Source organism: Thunnus maccoyii, chromosome 11, assembly GCF_910596095.1.
Source record: "Thunnus maccoyii chromosome 11, fThuMac1.1, whole genome shotgun sequence".
NCBI classification, from domain to species: Eukaryota; Metazoa; Chordata; class Actinopteri; order Scombriformes; family Scombridae; genus Thunnus; species Thunnus maccoyii.
This window is the reverse complement of record NC_056543.1, coordinates 11,183,202-11,201,693: the sequence shown is the minus strand read 5'-3', so window position 1 is coordinate 11,201,693 and position 18,492 is coordinate 11,183,202. Positions and strand designations below refer to the sequence as shown.

Genomic DNA, 18,492 nt, shown 5'->3' with positions numbered 1-18,492 from the left:
GCCATGCAGGGAAAACAAGCACTAATGAATAGGAACATTTTCTTCACCGAATTAAATTACTAGAGGTCTATGCAGTAGTTTCAGTCAGTTATCAACATGATCCCATAGCAGCCAAGACCTCCAGGCCTGTCATCTGCTTCCCTATTTTGCCCTGAAGAAGCTCATCAGTGATAAAGGGTAGCTCAGTTTCAATTTGATAAAACAGATCAGCATCACAGGTTGTGAGATAGAGGTCATTTACTCATATTCTCATCTGTGAGGACTTCTAAGGATATAAGAAACACAGATAATAGCAGCAGACTAAATAAATGAAAGATTTATATCTTAGTTTTTATGGGTTTTGCAAGATGGACAATGCATGTTTTGAATCCACAGCTATGTAGATAAACCACAAAAAAGAGGTGGATATGTTTTCCAATTGTATAAACAAGTTTTTTTTAGCTCCTACACTCTCATTTCATACTATAATGAAGTCAAGGAAGTCCACTCCAGTTGGAAAATAAAGATTACGGTTAGAAGTCACAACCAGGGACTGCTGATTAATCACTTGAGTTTGAATTTGAATTATCAGACAGTGGGTCTGAAATGGTGACAAAGTGCAAACCCAAATCTAACCTAGATGTAACATACATACTGTAAATTAAATAATCACATCAGCTTTTCAAAGTACAAACATTTGTTGAAGGCACAGATCACAAAATTGACTCATTAAATGTATGTTTACCAAAACACAATACATCTAAATTTAAGATAGCTCAAATTATAGCGTCAGACAGCATAATGCAACAAAACCTTGGCATCAAATGTAGACTTGCTAAAGAGTTGGAAAGTTGATTGTTGAGAAACTATAATTACTGTATCACACAATTTGTAACTGTGTTTTTTGGTGCTAAAAAAACCCTCCGAAGGTTTTGTCTCAATTTGTCTCTTCTGATTTTCTTATTTTTCTGAAGAAACATGCTATCACCTTTACAGTACAATAAGTAGGTCTGTTTAAGGTCTTTAAAGAAACATTTTTCAAAAAAAGAGGAATTAAAAAAAACTAAGCCATTTGCATGTTGTAATAATTTTGTGATTAAGTATTTTTTTCATTTAAATTACAATGAGAACCACATTACAGTGATCAACTGCTGATATGGATCAAGAAGCTTGGGACAGAATCATTCCTATACAAATGCTGTTTAAATAATTCAGTTATAGTAATCAAGTAGTCCGCTTACAGTTTTCATTTTGAGTCTTTTCATACATGACAATATATGGAAAAAAAATTAAAACTATGGTAATTCTAATTTCTTTACTTTACTCCCATGATACACATATGATATGTGCTTAGCGGCTGTGGCACCATTATTACCTCGTGGTAACCTGTCTGCTTCCAGCTGGCTACCTGAGGCTGATGCTGTGTGCACATTGAAATCATGACGGGAAAAAGAAAGTCATTTTATCGCAATGAAAAACGTAGTCTCCTCGCAGCTTATGACAAATTGACAAAAACAAGAAAACAAGATGCAGCAGTGAAACAACAAGCATTTGAAACAGCTGTACTGTATTTTGAAACAGTCAATAAAATTCAGTAAATAGCAAAGCTGTTTGTTTCAGTAATTTATATTCATGTAATAAATATACAAATGCCAATTAGATGGCAATCTGCATGAGAAATAAAGAAAAGAATTTGATTATAATAATCATTTGTTTACAGTGATCAATTTGACGTGACAGACGTGATCACTGTAAATGGTTTGCACTGTAGATTAGAATTTTTTAATTATAATAACATGGCCATTGAGTGGTATTACTATGAACTAGGCTAAAAGAAAGATAAAAGGCAGACACAGCATGTAGTTTAAAATAAATGCATTTGGTGTGCTGTCCTCAGATCCAAAAAGAAACTTCTCCATTCGTCAGCATTTTTGTTACAATGGTAGGCAATCTGTAAAATTGAGAGCTCTACCTGGATCATATCTTGGCAGCATATCAGTGATATTGTTAGGCGCAAGTCTATGATTAGATGTCCACGATTTATAGAAAAGTGATCTTAAAATTCTGTCCTAAAACTAATTGGATGCCAGTGGACAGATTTTAGACTTTTTTTTCTTTCTCCCAGTGAAAACTCTGGCAGTGATATTCTATATGAGGTGTAATTTATTTATGGACTTTCTGAGGATAATGAGCGCTAGTGGAAATAAAAATGAGAGTAGCTGAACCTACAAACCTATAAATAAACACTTTGTGATTTATGGTATCAAAGGCTTGACTTACAGTAGATCCAGACATTTTTTGAATTAATTGAGTGATTCAATAATTTGGAAAGAGTGAGAGAGTGCTTAAAGTCCAACTAAAAATCACATTTAATCATCCGCTTTTGCAGTCAAAAATAATGTCAGCAGAACAAGACGTGTGTTCATTTTTGTAAGTTATATAAGAGAGAGGCAGGAAGGTGGATCTAGTTGTTGTTCCAAGTCTTGTGTTGTGCTGCAGGCTGCTGCCTGGCTGTCTCCATCCATGTAGATTGAGAACTAATGGTATATTGATGAATTAATGCAAAGATAGGGGGTGCCATCATCAAACCATAAAACATAAAATTAAAAAAATCTCAGATTTTTCTCAAACATTAACACGGGACATGTGATTTACAGAGCAGATAATGTATATATGCTGTATGTTGCAGACAAAAAACATTGTAAAGACCAAGAAGAGCTACTGACTTTTGACACTCATCCAGAGCCAAGACATGTGGGTGGTCTTCCTCCGAAAGAGTGACCACGGCCTGCCGGCTAAGGGCACCCACTCGTTTCTGGTCCACAGTTTGTCTGGTGATCGTGGAAGTAGTGGAGCTGGTCCAGTACAAGGTGTCCCAGGCTCGGTGGTATGCTAGGCCCTCCACTGAACCCACATCTAAATGAACAGACAAGTAAGACCTCTGCTCAAATTCTAACCAAGTAACCCAACTCAGACACTGCATAAATTCTTCATTCATTCTTTTATAAAGGTAGGCCTGGGGAGCACATAACGTGTTATGTGTCCTTGGTTAAAGATCTACACATAGTTAAAAATTTAATTTGTCTGCCACTGCCTGAGGCCACTAAACTGAATAGTTGCTTACAGTAGTGTAGATTTTTGGTGAAAATACTGACTCTGCTTGTAACAGATGGCAGGCTCCAATTGTGTTAGAATTGGCATTATGCTTTCTTGGTGATTGACAGGGAACTTCATGCCTCACTATGCTGGTCAGACACCTATTTGTTGATGCAACGGTCACTCACCAATTGAATGTTTTCATTGGGAACCAATTTCCTAAACACAGAATATGAAAAGGACTTTGCGGCCCCCAGGTTGGAACAAAAATGTGATTTACAGGAAGGGACTACAGACAGAAAAGCTGGCCATTATTCATTATTCATGTTTCATTATTTACTGTAGATTATTTTGCAATGCTTTGACCTATTAAACTTGACCTCCACTGCTTTAATGTTGCATGAGGAAGGTCAGAATAACTACAGTAATATAGTATTGTTGAGTTGTCATGTATTAATGCATGAATATGGCTACTATTCCCCATGGACCACTGTAGAGTATTCATGGAAACTTATGATTGAAGGATTGTTTCCATTTTGTTAGGGGGGAGAAAAAAGAAGACAATACTAGGAAAAAAACACAACTTTGCACCCTGTAGCAGTGGAAAATGACACCATGCAAAAAGTAGTAGAGATTGCCAACCTAGTATTAAAAAAAAAAAAAAATTAAATGAATTTAAATCCCCCAGTATAAATAGTTCTTGTGGAGGGCAACAGAAACCTAAAAAGGACTAATATGCCCCTAATCAGATAGAGGAAGCAAAACAATTTCCCCGAAGAGATGAAAACAAAGTTTGTTTCTTTCTCCGATAAATCCCATTTATTAAGATTCAATAAAGCCACACTTTACAAAGCCACCAGACCCAAAGCAGTCAGATATCACAGTTTGTCAGCCAGATAGAGAATTGGCTTTGTTAGGGCTTTGAAAACATCACCTGCGTGAGCCAGGTTCTGTGTATACAATTGTCCATGTCTAACTCTTTTATGTACTGGCACATTTGTTTGTTGTTCGACAAAAAGAACAGATTACCTTTCATACTTAAAAAGGCCAAGGGATTATCTACATATGGGTGTCAGTTGAATGAGAGCAACAAAATTGATAAAAGAAGACAAAATAATTAATTAAAATAATGAAATGAATTTTACAACACCCCTTTATTCACATAATAATAATTATTACATAATAATTATTCACATCTGTATGATGACGACTATCTTGGCCGTAATCCTATCTTTTCTTTAACTCTTGACGTTTGCATACACATGGCCAATGCTAGATAATTTGCCTGTATCCCCTTATCTAAAAACCCATAAACCATACTCTAAAATACTTAAGACACTACCTGAGTCAGCTGACTACTAATTAATAGTTTGCAATAAAAGCCGTCTGGCAGCTTGGAGTTTCTCACAAATTGTTGGCGGGGCAAGGGAGTAATTAATGGGGGACATGGAGTTTAATTAGGGAAATATGGATGATTAACATCTTCACCTTTCCTCAATGACGGGATGCAGGCAGAAACTTTAAGAGGAAAAGAGGAGAGTCTTGCTTTAGATGCTGCCTAAGGGTGATGATTCCAGCAAAAGGAGTATGGATTCCTCAAAAGAACTACACAGTCTTGTATTATAGATTAAAAAATTAAAATTGTAGTAAAATTAATTCCTTGCACCACTTTGATTCCTCATTTTGTAAATATGCTAAGGTATGAAGGACACTTACAAATCCCGACAGATGGTTTCTAATAACGCTTGTTCATCTCTAGAAGATAATAAATAAGCAGAAAGCTCCCTCAGCAGGGGTGTGTGAGAGGGGTCGGGGGGGTGGGTGGGAGTGGATCAGTAACACTCTGCCAGTTTCCTAGTGGGGGGAGGGTGGATGGGGTGGGGGTGGGGTGCTGAGCTCTGCTCCCAGTGGAAACTTCACAGAATGGCAGATGATGCTAGCCGAGCAGAACAGAGGCTTTTGCTGTTCATCTGACTCCAGTCATGCTTATCAAGACAGGACTGACTGAGCTTTAGTGAAGGAATAGAGAGGGATTGGCCCCATCATTCAATCTGTGACAGTCAGTAAGCGGAAAGCATTCAAACATTGGTATTATATCATACTGATTTTGTGTTAAATGGCCTTTACAGGGGAGAAACAGCAGAAAAAATTGACGAGAGGAAGAGGAAATGTGCATCTAGGTAAATGCTATTAATTCTTTGCCTCCTACGTAAATGCTAATAATTAGTGAATATTGTGTTCTAAACAAGATTGTCCCATAAGATTTAAATTTGCATTAAAAATAACACTACACCATTCTGGTATTGAGTGCAGCACATCACAACAGCAGCTGCTGCAGTCTTGAGTCAGTGTCTAAAGTGGATCTGTTCACCCACAGAACCACTGTGTACTAGAGGCATGTCAGCAGCACTCACATACCAAAACACAATCAATGTAGTTACACATAAGTCAGATGAAAATAGACCTTGAGGGTAGAAATACGCCTTGGTTAGCAGTTATTTTGTGAAAAGTGCAAGTGAAACATGAGCTGTTATGTGTCCTTGTAGACAGCCATAAACAAACACAAATGTTACTAATCCTACACCACATTGTGCCAAACCACACTCAGGACCATCATGGGTGCAATACTTGCCACCATGCCACCATCAATACTGTAGTAAATGTGTAGTTCCTAAAATGGGCATAAGAAGTGAACATGTATAGTAGCAGAAGGCCTGTTATTATTAATAGCATCAACAACAACCTACAAATAATGTAAACGGAGAGAATGTGAAATTAACTTACTTTCTGCAATAATAGATCTCCCTGTCCAGTCATCATTAATCATCTGGATATTTCCAAAATGGACATCACTGAAAAAGATGCGATTGGTCCCTGCTGTCTTCTGACTATAGTCAAACGCCAAGGCTATGACATTCTTGAAAAGAGCAGGATTTTCAAAAGGCTGGACAGGTGAGTTGAGGTCATTCTCATCTGAAAGGTGGATGCTTTTCAGTATAGTCCTCTCAGAGTAGAGGAGATAACCTTCATAGCGCTCACAGGCAAAGCCATCCTCTGCCAAGCGGCCATGGGCGCAGGAACAGGTTCGGCGACCACTGCCCAGGTGAAAGCACAGCTGCTGGCAGCCACCATTACTCCTCGAGCAGGGGTTGGTGCCTATGATATCAAATATTCAAAACCCAACACATGTTAAAATACTGGTTTGCTTTGGTTTCTTCCACTATGCAATCATGTTTAAATTGCATATGACTGCATAGTGGAATTGCAGATGAAAATCAAATGGCAAAATGTAGCAGCCACATATCTGCAGTGTGGCTATTATAACAGCCTTTCAAAATAAGCTGTAAGCATGGCTGTAAATGTAATTTTGTGAATATATAAAACCGTGAAGCTGAAACCTCAACCTTTCTCTCTGCCTCTATTGAAGACTGTCACGTCCTTCAAATTGACCCCCAGGCCACTCCTCATGGTCACAGCCTCACTGGTGTCGGTCTTGAAGCCACGTCTGATTGAACCATTCGAGTAGGCCCTGAAGCACACCAAGAGAGACGGGAGGTAAAATAAGTGATTTTAGTTTCAGAGAAGAAAGCACACTGTATTCAGACTCTCCATTGAGGCAGGGTAATGGTTAGCTTAGATAGATAGAATGATAGAACATTTTATTTGACAATAATAAAGGTAAATCCAAAACTGCAATCACTCAGTTTTGACATGCAATTCAAAGTGTTGAGGATACTTCAAGCAATGCAAGACAGATTAAAAACCATGCAAACTCAACCAATAGTTTATAACGTGTTTCAACCTGCTGCTGTTTCAGAGATCTTACAACACTGCTGCAAAGAACTGCAGGAGTGTGTAACTTCATGAAAAGACATAAGAAATCATTAAATTTATCTTTGTGCCTCTTTTACAAAAGGTTGTGGAAGGAGCTGCTCTTGCTGATGCCATAGAATTCTATCTGGAGTATTTACAAAAATAGGAGGTGACCCTTGCTATGTGGAATTGCCGTTCCTAATGTTTTCACATGAGACTTTTGAAGGGAGGGGTTAATGTCAGGTTAGTATCGCAGGCTTTGCAGGCCAATGCATGTGTAGGCATTTAAGAAAATAATAAATTACCTGTCAGACCAGTAGATGTAAGGCCCAAACACAGCCACTGAGAACAGGTCTACGTTGGCCACTGACAGTACAATCTCTCGGCTCTCACCTGTCTCAAGGTTGATCCTCTCGATCTTATCTGTGCGGGCGTCGCACCAGTATAATGTATTTTCCTGGAAGGCAATTTTAAAATGCATATTACACACAAAACTCTTACACATGGTCATATCTGTGTCACAGAAGAGTAAGATGAGGTAGGAGGTACAGAATGTAGGAGTGTAGTGGAAGGGAAAGAGGTTGATGACGATGTGCATAGGAAAAAAATAACTGTACCTCGTAGTCTATGGAAATTCCATTGGGCCACATAATGCCTGAATTGACCAAGGTGACTTGGTCTGAACCATCCAAGCGGGAGCGGCCGATACAGGGGTTCTGGCCCCACTCAGTCCAGAAGAGATACCTGGCCAACATAGTAACAGCACTCACTGTAACAAACGCACTGATTTTTGCAATATAGTGCATAGTGTAGATACTATTAATTAACAAACACTTGATTTAGAGTCATAACCAGGGACAAAGACCTTGAATCTTTCAACCACCATGTAAGCAGGCAGTTGTTTGTTATGAAGCCTGAACAACTTGATAAGGCAATCATAGGGCTGTGTGTCTGTTGCTTGTTTTTGTGTTCTTTTGCCTCCTAGTAGCCAAAAATATATAAATTCTACTCCAAATATTATATCAATATTATGACTGTCCATCTGAGTTGCATGGGAAGTTATCAAAATTGTAAAACATTTAACAATCTCCCATTTATTAGTGAAATCTATGTTTTGGGGAAAACCTTTGGGGAATATTTTTGGCAATGATCCTTCTTAAAAATATTTTTTGCAATGTTCCTTGGTATAGGTATAACAGGTGTGACAAAGATACTTGGGAAGGATATTTTACAGTTTAAAAACTTTCTATCACAGATGACAGTGTGTGTGAATTATATTAAAACAGTTTACAGTACATTTTTTAACACTAAGAAACAATAATTATAAATAAATATTAAACACAAAATAAAATATTTTTAAAACTTTAAGAAAAATAAGGACCAACCACAATCCAGCTTTTCAGTTTGCATTACTGTCAACATATCAAAACCAATAAACATTAACTGTGATTAGTTTGTATTGCTCAATAATGTTTGCCAGCTGATATATTTATTGTTGGACACATTCAAGATAAAGTAAGTTCTCCCCCGTTTGCTCCACTCAGCATGACCAGTTCATTGTCCAATAGAATTGGCCATTGCTGGGCCTTGTGACATTAATAACCATTTTATGTGGTCATTACCTGGTTTAGATAAGATATTTTCATGCTACCAATCATTATATTTACAATATATGAGTTTCTAGAGGGGGAAGTATTAAGAATGACTTCTGGCCAATCTGACTACAATAAACCTTTTTTTTATACTGCTGGACCACTGATAATAGAAATGTTAATGATTACATCCAACAGTGCATTGATATAGGGAAAACACAAACATCAAAACACAAAACAAGACATGGCCTACCCCTTCTGTGGGTGGACAGCAATGCCTCTGGGCTGATCAAGTCCTTCAGATATGACCACTGAGCGGTAAGCACCATTCAAACGGGAGATTTCTATTAGATTGAAACCATGGTCTGTCCAGTAAAGGTTCCCTGCGTATAAATAACACAATAAATCAATAATAAGGTGTGTAAATACAGCAGAAGTGTATTGATCCTCAATGGGACAAGACATGAAAACACCCCCCACCATGAACATACTCATACAGTACACTAAAACTAATCTTGCATGTGCATTCATGATTGGCAGATACCCTATTGTGTCACTGAGGCAAAAACATCAACTTAATGCCATAACTCTAAACATTGCACATAAAATGAGAATTTTCAGCAATCAATACAAACTTAACTGTCTGCAGTAATACAACCCAGGGCCCAGGGAATCGCAATACTAACCAGCAATCCAGTCAACCGCGATGCCTTCAACCCGGCTGATGCCAGTAGTGATGATGTCCTCCCTCCAGGTCTGATCACGTTTGGCCCGGGATATTCTGTTCAGGCCCATGTCTGTCCAGTACACAGTGTCATTTCCTGCAAAATACAGTTAATGACAAGACAAAATGGGATAATGAATGTGGCTGCCACAAAAGTATTTATGCCCTCAAACAAAGCAGCTCATGAAACCACATTTTACTGCAGCACGGCCCATTTCACCAAATGTTGTGTGGGACTATAAAGTATGATGGTGAAAATACCCACACAGTTCATCCACATTTCTTTGTTGACATACAGTGCTTGAGCAGGCAAGGCAATTGTCAGCCAAATTTTACAGGGCAGTATATTGCTTCATGCAAAACATGGTGTTGGTAAAACTGTTATGGACCCTTTCTGATTTTACAGCCCTATTAAATAAGCATATGAAATAGTATGTAATTTATATCTGGTGTAGACTGAAAGTGCATCTCTGTGCATTCCTGTCAATTTGGCTCTGTACAGGTTGTTAGGAGGTTAGAGGGCGTTATATGTTTATTTGCACTTTCTTGTTCCTGCTACCTTCACACTCTGTTAACACGTAGCTCATATATGACAGAATACAGCTGCAGGGCTTTCATCTGTTCTGCTCTGGCAGCCTAGCTTCTGTAATGACATGTAAATGATATGCGTAAGCTATCAGCTGCTGCTCTTGGAGGGGCTTAGTAATGCATTTGCATGTTCACCTGCTGAAAGTCATAAAAGGGAGGACAATCGTCAATTTAGTTCTGTACTATGGCAATGTCTAATTCTGTTTTGGACACCACTTATTTTCTCTTTTCCAAAAGCTGTGGTGACAAAATTGCTGGTGATCTTTGAAGTAACTGATATTCAGAATTAAATTTTAGGCTCTCTTGGTAGTAATTGGATAATGGACGGAATTGTGACTATTACTTGTGTAATGAGCAACGTAACCTGCTCTTGTTCTCCTGAACTCTGTGACTGAGTTGTACTTTTTGTGAATAATATTGGACAATGATAACATATGACTAAGAGTAACTTGGGGCAGCTGTGGCTCAGGAGGTAGAGCAGGTCATTCACTAATCGGAAGATCGGCATTTCGATTCCCGGCTCCTCCAGTCTGCATGTCAAAGTGTCCTTGGGCAAGATACTGAATCCCAAATTGCTCCTGATGGCTGTGCCATCAATGTATGAATGTGCGTGAATAGTTAATTCCCCCTGATGGGCAGGTTGGGACTTTGCATGGTAGCCCCTGTACCTGTGCAGCGTATGAATGTGTGTGAATGGGTGAATGTGACATGTAGTGTAAAGGTGCTTTGAGTGGTCAGAAGACTAGAAAGGCGCTGTACAAGTACTGTCCATTTACCATTTATCAGGATAGGGAAATGGTCAACTCACCACTTTGTAAACTCTCCTCCTGCTGCCTCTGCTACCTAGCCAGTCAAGGTTTTCAAGTGTAAGCATTGGAGTAAACATCGAGAAAAAGGTGGAAGAGATAAACACCAACTATGATTCCAACCACATAGACAAGTAAGACCATCTCTGTATCTATCTCTGCATCCATCTCAACATTGGAGGAAACACAAGGCAAACGTGGAAGGATTAAACACTGACTGCAATCCCAGCCACATGGATCTTCTCTGCCAAGCATCTGCTAGCCAATGTACAGGCGTTGGATAATAAACTGGACGACCTCCATGCCTGCATCAGTTTCCAATGGGATATCAGGAACTGTAATGTCCTTTGTTTCATCAAAACTTGGCTGAATCCTGGAATACTGGACAGTGCCATTCAACCAGGTGACTCTTTTTCTGTATACCGATCTGACAGAATAGAGGACTCTAGCAAGAAAAAAGGAGGAGGCATGTGCTTTATGGTGAACAAGGATGGGTGTGACATTGGGAATATTAAAATGCTATCCCGTCCCTGCTCACCTGATCTGGAGTTATTGTCAATCAAATGCACACCAAACTTTATACCAAGGGAATTTAAATCAGTGATTATCACAGCAGCCTACATCCCACTGACAGACCGGTAATCCTGATTCTGCACTTATTGTTGCTGGAGACTTTAATCAGGCTAACCCTAAGAAGGTTATGCTTGACTTCCATCAACATATTGACTGTGCTACAAGAGGAATAAGCACTGTGGATCACTGCTACATGGCAACAGCTACAGACTGGAATCGCAGTGATTCCGCATTCAGGAAGAGCAAGCATGTGGCCATCTTACGGTCAAAGTATGTAAACAAATTACGACGCATGCCCCCAGTGACGCAAGAGGTCAAGAGGTCAGGAAATGGTCAGGCCAATCAGAGGCTGCCCTACAGTCTGCACTACATGATGCAGTCTGGAGCATGTTCCAGGACACCACCGTCAACATCACTGATGATATCAGTGGATTTAATTTGTGAAAGAACAGAAGCAATTGTACCCAAAACTAAAAACCGTTGGATTACCAGAACCATCTGATGTGTCTCTATGCTCACTTTGATACCATCGGAAGCCAACAAGCAAAAACAGCTGAAGCACAGGTTAATGGATGGATGGGTGCACCTTTCACACCCATCACCCTTTCTGAGCATAATGTCAGGAAGGCATTCAAGCATGCGAACACCAATAAAGCAGCAGGACCAGACAGTGTCAGTGGGCAGGTCCTCAAACTATGTGCTGACCAACTAGTGCAGGTGTGTTCACAATGATATTCAACCTGTCCCTGGCTCAGTCTGTCATAACCACTTGCTTCAAGAAGTCCATCATTCCATGGTCCAAGAAAACAAGACCAGCCTGTCTTAATGACTACCGCCCAGTGGCACTCACCTTTGTAGTGCTGAAGTGCTTTGAACACTGCAGTGGACCCACTACAGTTTGCCTACTGTCCCAACCAATCAAGGGAAGATGCCTTAGCACACATCCTTGACCACACCCTATCTCACCTGGACAAAAAAGGGAGCTTACTGTGAGATTACGCTTCATTGACTACAGTTCAGCATTTAACACCATAGCTCCCCCCAGACTCGTCACAAAGCTCAAAGACATGGGATTAAACACCTCACTGTGCATGTGGATCATTGACTTCTTGATGGGCAGACCCCAGGTGGTGAGGGTTGGTGGACACATCTCTTCTACCCTCATCCTTAACACAGGGCCTGATCACAGATAACAATGAAAAGACCTACTTGAAGGAAGTAGAGGAACTGACCTGCTGGTGTCAGGACAACCTATTCCCAGACATCAGCAAGCCTAAGTGCCTGATAGTGGACTTTGGGAAGAAGCAGAGAAGGTACTACGACCACCTTAATATCAACAGGTCCTCAGTGGAGAGGGTGGACAGCTCAAGTACATTGGTGTCCACATCTCTGAGGGCCTGATCTGGGTGCTGCATACTGACTCAGTGGTGAGAAAGGCAAGGTGGAGACATCTCACCTCAGATGCTTGAAATTCTGGGTATCCCTTCAAATACTAAGGAATTTCTACTCCTGTACCATTGAGAGGGTCCTGACAGGGAACATCACTGCCTGGTACGGAAACAGCACTGAACAGGACTGCAAGGCCCTGCAAAGAGGGGTTTGTTCGGCTGAACATACAACAGGCCTTACTCTACCCTGCCTAAAGGATATTTACACCAGGCGCAGCAAGATTAAGGCTAGGATAATCAGTAAGGATCCAAATCACCTGGATAATGGCCTTTTCTTCCGCCTGTGGTCAGGAAGAAGGTACCATATATACCAGACCAGCACTGAGAGGCTCAGGAAAAGCTCCTACCCTCAGGCCACATGTATTTATTACTATTCTATTTAAACTCGTTTTACTGCACAAATTGAAGGAACTGGCGGGATTACATTTCACTGTGATTGTACCTTATATGAATATGTGTGACAAATAAACTTGATTAATTGCTTGACTCCATCTGAAAGAGAGAGAGTCAATATGGAAAGTCATAGTTCAGTAAAGAACAGTACTTATATGTGATTATGTATGTAATTACAGTGGGCATGTGCACCCAATGGAGCTGATTTGTTGAGACTGCTGAAAAATGATTCAGCGACCTGTCATTTGAGGGAAGTTGAATACCTACCACCAGCTGTTGAATGTGTAAAAGATCAGTTTCCCCAAACCACAACAGGACGAGTCTACAGCTATGTTAGCAGCTATGTGAGGCTGTACTTATGTAGGCACAGTGGTGATTTGAGCTGAATGCTGATGTCAGCATGCTAAAATGGTCAAAAGGACAATGCTAACATGCTGATGTTAAGTAAGTATAATGTACATAACACAACATATTTACATACCGTGTTTGCCATCTTAGTTTAGTGTGTTAGCATGCTAACATTTGCTAATTAGCAATAAACACAAAGTATAGCGGCAGCTTGGCATCTCTTTGCAGTTTCTGTAACAGAAGTGAGTAAGTAAAGTGTTGGACAAATTGGAAAGCTGACCTGAAGATGGCCCTGGATGAAAAAAGAAGGGATCAAGAAAGTGATTATAATTTATCCTGAGGCACACATGAATAGCTGAACTAAACTGCATGGTGATTCATGGCAGCTGTTGAGATATTTCAGTCTGGACTGACCAATCAACCATGGCTAGAAAGAAAACATTTTTTGACCCCTGACCTCCTTTGGCTATGCAGATAGTTTTGGTTTTATTTGCTGAGACTCGATGATATCCATCAGGTTTTCCGAATTAAACAACCAATTATGTCATTTGACCATGCTCTCCAGAACGACTCACAGAAGTGTTGTCTAATCTGGCGGCAGGCAGTAATCGGCAGGACAATATAATTTTTCTGTGCTTTCTAAAACCGATACCAATCACTGTTGTGTTGATAAAATGTGGTGTGGGTTAATTACTACTTCCTTAAAGTTAGGTGACCTTCATCGTCATGCTACAATAATAACCACAGGGTTAAGGTTAGGGGGCGATTGCAGTTATGATTTTTAAAAAAAACGTCCTGCAATTAGAAATGGGAAACAAACAGTGGTCTCCTGTTGCAAAGTCCACTGTTTGGTTATAGCCTCGATCCACTGCATCTCCTCCAATAAAGCAAAATTTTAGACATATTTAAACGTCATAGTCACAGTAAATCAAGATACTTCCCAGACTTTGATGTGGACAGTGTTTTCTGTGATTTTCTCCCTTCTGTTGATAATAGTTGGTAGATAGTAATCCCTTTCTAGTGACAACTGTTGACAGCAAAGTCTAATATCTGCCTCTAAGTTGGGAATACTAAACCGGTTTCAGCGACCGTTTGTAAAAATTTACATTCCCTACCGTCATTTTTCGCAAACCGGCAATGGAAAGTTATATAATACATATGGAATTACCCAAACATGCTATCTTTATCTGGTGCTGCTTTTCTGCTTTCTAAAATCCTTCGTATATCAACCCTATTGTGTGTATGTAGTTTGTTTCCATTTTCAGTTGTGCATATGCAATTTCCTTTACACAGCTTTTGTTATCGTGCATCAGTGGCAACCTATTACATATATGGAGCACTACCAGCCTATAGTATATTCATAGCATTTGTTGGTGCAATAAATCTATCATTTTTATCATATATATTATGTAGAAGGAAGCAGGGATGTAACAAATGACAGCACAAGCTATCGGGTTCATGCTTTGCAATGCAGGTTACGGTACCTTCATTTGATACAATATCTTGGGAATTGCTTTGTATTAGGATTGCTTCAGAGGCTTGTGAGGAAATAGTTTTATGTTATTCATACTGAGGTTCGCCCATAATGTGAACTTATTACTCTTTCATCTATGCTGCACTCCACAAGCCCACGGACCATTATTCATAAGCATAGAGCCCAGTATAACAAAGACCTTTCCTTCGCCTTCATTGTTTTAAGACTGAAAGGTTTGTACTGTAGGAAATAAAGACAAAGAAGAGAAATATGTTGTGTTATATAATGTAATTTAGCAACAATAGTGACGGTTAACTAGTTACTAGTTAACCAGTTAAGTACTGCTTTCTTAAGAGTGATGCATTTCATGTAATAAAAAAAATATTAGCATGCAAAAAAATACCTTAAAATCTCAGCACACCTGGAAATATTGCTTAAAGGATCATCAATGTATTCTGTTCGGTGATTCTAAAGTAAATGCACACAATTTTTATTTTGAAAATCCTCTAATTTCTTGGCAGTACTAAAAAAACAAACAAACAAAAAAACTGTGATGTGTCAAATGTACTTCCCCTCTTGACAATTTGTAGTTTGCAGAAGGAAAATGAAAGACGCGAATCACTTTTTTTTGCTAGATGATTTCTATCTGTTAAGTTCAAAACTGTAATTTCCTGCTTCAGTTGATAGTGTATAGTGTAGTATGACTGGTAACACGGGCAACATAACAATAATTGAGCCTTGTCCCAGCGGCATGGTTAAAACTCATACCACATAACCACAGCGTCCATAGTTCAATTCTGGCAGCGGACCTTTGTAGCATGTCATTTGCCACTCTCTCCACTCATTTCCTTTCTATTCCCTACAATGACACTATGTAATAGAAGCAGAAAATACCCCAAAAATAAAATAAAAAAAACATAATAATAATTGTGTCATCAATTTTCTCTCCACTTGTCATTATAAAGCCCACTACAGAGCCTCTCAACTAGATTCCTTACCACTTTAGGGGGGCAACACAGAACACAATAAATTGAAAGTCCACTTTTTTCTATTTTTGCAAGAATTGTTAATATCCATGCAAACATATGTGGTTTGAACTCTATGTATGTATATACCCTTTTACACAAAATGTCTTGCACAAGTATGTGACATGTAAGTTACACACTTGTGTGCTTGAAACATTGTTGAGAAGGAAATGCCACATTAAACTGGTCGACTTGACATCTTCACCTAGGCTATTTCACCTCATACAAACCCCCAAAGAAAATAACTGTTGAAAAAGAAAAGTTGAAAAAAGAATAATTGAGTTGAGAAGAAAGAAAAAATTCACTTGTTTACTTTCCAAAATTACAGTCAGGTTCATGGCTTTGTTTTGTAGTTAAACCCAAGCTAATACCCAATTAAAAGCATCCAAAAGTTAAATACCCGGAACAACACACAGTATGTTCATTTAACTATATGTCAAACAAAACAACTCCTCAAGCAAATGTGTCCAGCTGATCTCTGGTATAATTGCACAAATAATCCCTCTGTGGGTTGCGTGATACATACCTGCGTGGAAGTCAACTCCCACAGCAAACAGTGTTCCCGTGATGGGCATGAGGGCTTCACTGTTGTCATTTGGGTCCAGAGAAATTCCCCGGATTCCCTCATGGATGGAATACATCAGAAATGAGTCAACACCTAAAGATCAACAAAACAAAGAACAGCCTACAGTATTGGACCACAAACATAGACAGTATAGCACATTATGAATGCCCTTACGCCTCGGACACAGCGTGTGTGCGTGTGTGTCGCTGAACTACTGCGTCTCGCACGCTTAATGTGTCCACACAGGCACACATTCCTATCTCTCTATCATTTTCCCTGTCTGGAGAAAATAGGCAAGACCTCAAATCTCTAGATGATGCGACGCAGCAGCCAGGCTGTGTGGCTGCTCTGACCTGTTAACATGGGCACCGAAATGAAAAGCAAGAGGTTCCGCGACGCACACATGCTGCTCACGCATCCTGTGTGTCCTAGGCGTTAGACATATGTACAGATTAATCACATAGATTCAAACATAAATGCACTGCTTTAGATTAATGAATGCAAAGATGTAGTCTTAGTGATAGAAAATATTGGTGAAACCTACCCTCACAAGACATGCGGTCGCTACGCAAGTTATATCCAACAGTGCAGGAGCAGCTACGGGTGTTCTCAGAAGTGGGGAAGCAGAGCTGTGAGCATCCTCCGTTGTTTATCTGGCATGGGTTTCTTCCTGAATGTTAAGCACGATCAGCAAAAGGCAGAAAATAAGGTACGGTAAATGTATGTGGGTAGTGTGTGCATGTTTGTGCCTTCATCTTCATATGTATGTTTGTGTTGTGTTGATATTATTGAGTGTGCTTACCTTTCTGACCCTCCCTGTCGTACACCTTCATGTGAACCACCCCGCTAGTCTTGTTTCTCAGAATGACAAGGTTCCGTCCATCCCTCTTGGTGACCGTTCCCAGCTGTGCTGATTCCTCATCTGCCCACCAGAGTTTGCCACCTGTAACCATCAACGTCATTTTCTTAAAAATATGGCCACAGATACATATTCAGTAAAACTGCAATGCAAGGGCAAATTGATCTTTTTGCTCAAAATAATACTGCATTTTGGTCTTGTTGAGGAAATGTATGCAAATCAAGGTGTGATGCAAAGAAGCCTTCAAAAACACTACATTACAATCAAATAGGCCCATTCATCACCAATTCAAAATGTAAACGGCATGCTTCAGCTTTTGCTCTAATCCACCAAGGCTGACACTCTTATGCCGTAAAGCCCCTTAATAATTGTTGCATTCTCTGAGCTGATTTGAGATTAAGGAGCGGGGTACCCTGTCCCCTGCTCTACCTGGTTGCAGTTGCTGATGCCTGCATCTTGCAGCCATAAACCATTGTTTGTATTATATTTGGGAAAGGTTTTCGCACCACCAAAGGCTCTTCCATGCACCTCAACAATGTGGGGAGTTTCCATTATGAAATCAAATGGACAAAATTGTAATTTTCAGTGCCACGTTCACAGATAGTTAAGGAAAACAATCACATTCACACACAATTTATATATTCATGACTGGCATGTAGAAAGATATAATCTTTGACAACTGATATTCATCAGTTTCACACTCATTGTGCTTGTGGTTGTATAACATGCAAAAACCTTCAGTGATTCAGAGGCAGCTTCTTTACATCTTTGATGTTTTATTTTATAAGACCATCCTTCATGGGGTAAAATTCTCTTTTAAGAGCCAGTCTAAACACCTAAATGAAACACTGGTGCTGGGGAAATGATAACATGTACTGTAGTTGTTGTGTGTCATGGCTTTTCACTGTCTACTCCCTGACAGAGTGGCTGGCGTGTCTGGCTCTATGTGACAGTGAACCTCCAGGTTTATGTGCTGCTGCCGTCGTGAGCATAAATGATGAGTGTGTCTTTGTAAAGAGGCACATGCACAATAGGCTCCTGACCCCAGCTCAACCAGCCACCACCACCATACGATCCTCCAGCCCTATCTCTGCCCTCAGCAGAAATCAGTGATGCACAGTCCAGGCACTTTGCCACAGACTCTACAGACGTGACAGGAACTCTCAATTTTCAAATCCCACTGAAGTGCAAAGTGAACAAAGTCAGGCG

At 39.8% G+C, this 18,492-nt stretch overlaps 1 protein-coding gene across 1 annotated transcript in view; it reads right to left on the bottom strand.

Moving 5' to 3' along the window:
• Positions 1 to 18,492, bottom strand: part of lrp1bb (low density lipoprotein receptor-related protein 1Bb) — a 281,139-nt gene that overhangs the window by 65,357 nt on the left and 197,290 nt on the right. Inside the window, exons 33-42 of the mRNA XM_042426612.1 lie at positions 17,227 to 17,367; positions 16,969 to 17,094; positions 16,386 to 16,517; positions 9,167 to 9,301; positions 8,734 to 8,863; positions 7,506 to 7,632; positions 7,194 to 7,345; positions 6,480 to 6,604; positions 5,860 to 6,231; positions 2,706 to 2,895 (exon numbers count right to left, since the gene is read on the bottom strand). Of these exons, the coding sequence (XP_042282546.1) occupies positions 2,706 to 2,895; positions 5,860 to 6,231; positions 6,480 to 6,604; positions 7,194 to 7,345; positions 7,506 to 7,632; positions 8,734 to 8,863; positions 9,167 to 9,301; positions 16,386 to 16,517; positions 16,969 to 17,094; positions 17,227 to 17,367 (1,630 nt within the window). The remainder of the gene's footprint in view (positions 1 to 2,705; positions 2,896 to 5,859; positions 6,232 to 6,479; positions 6,605 to 7,193; positions 7,346 to 7,505; positions 7,633 to 8,733; positions 8,864 to 9,166; positions 9,302 to 16,385; positions 16,518 to 16,968; positions 17,095 to 17,226; positions 17,368 to 18,492) is intronic.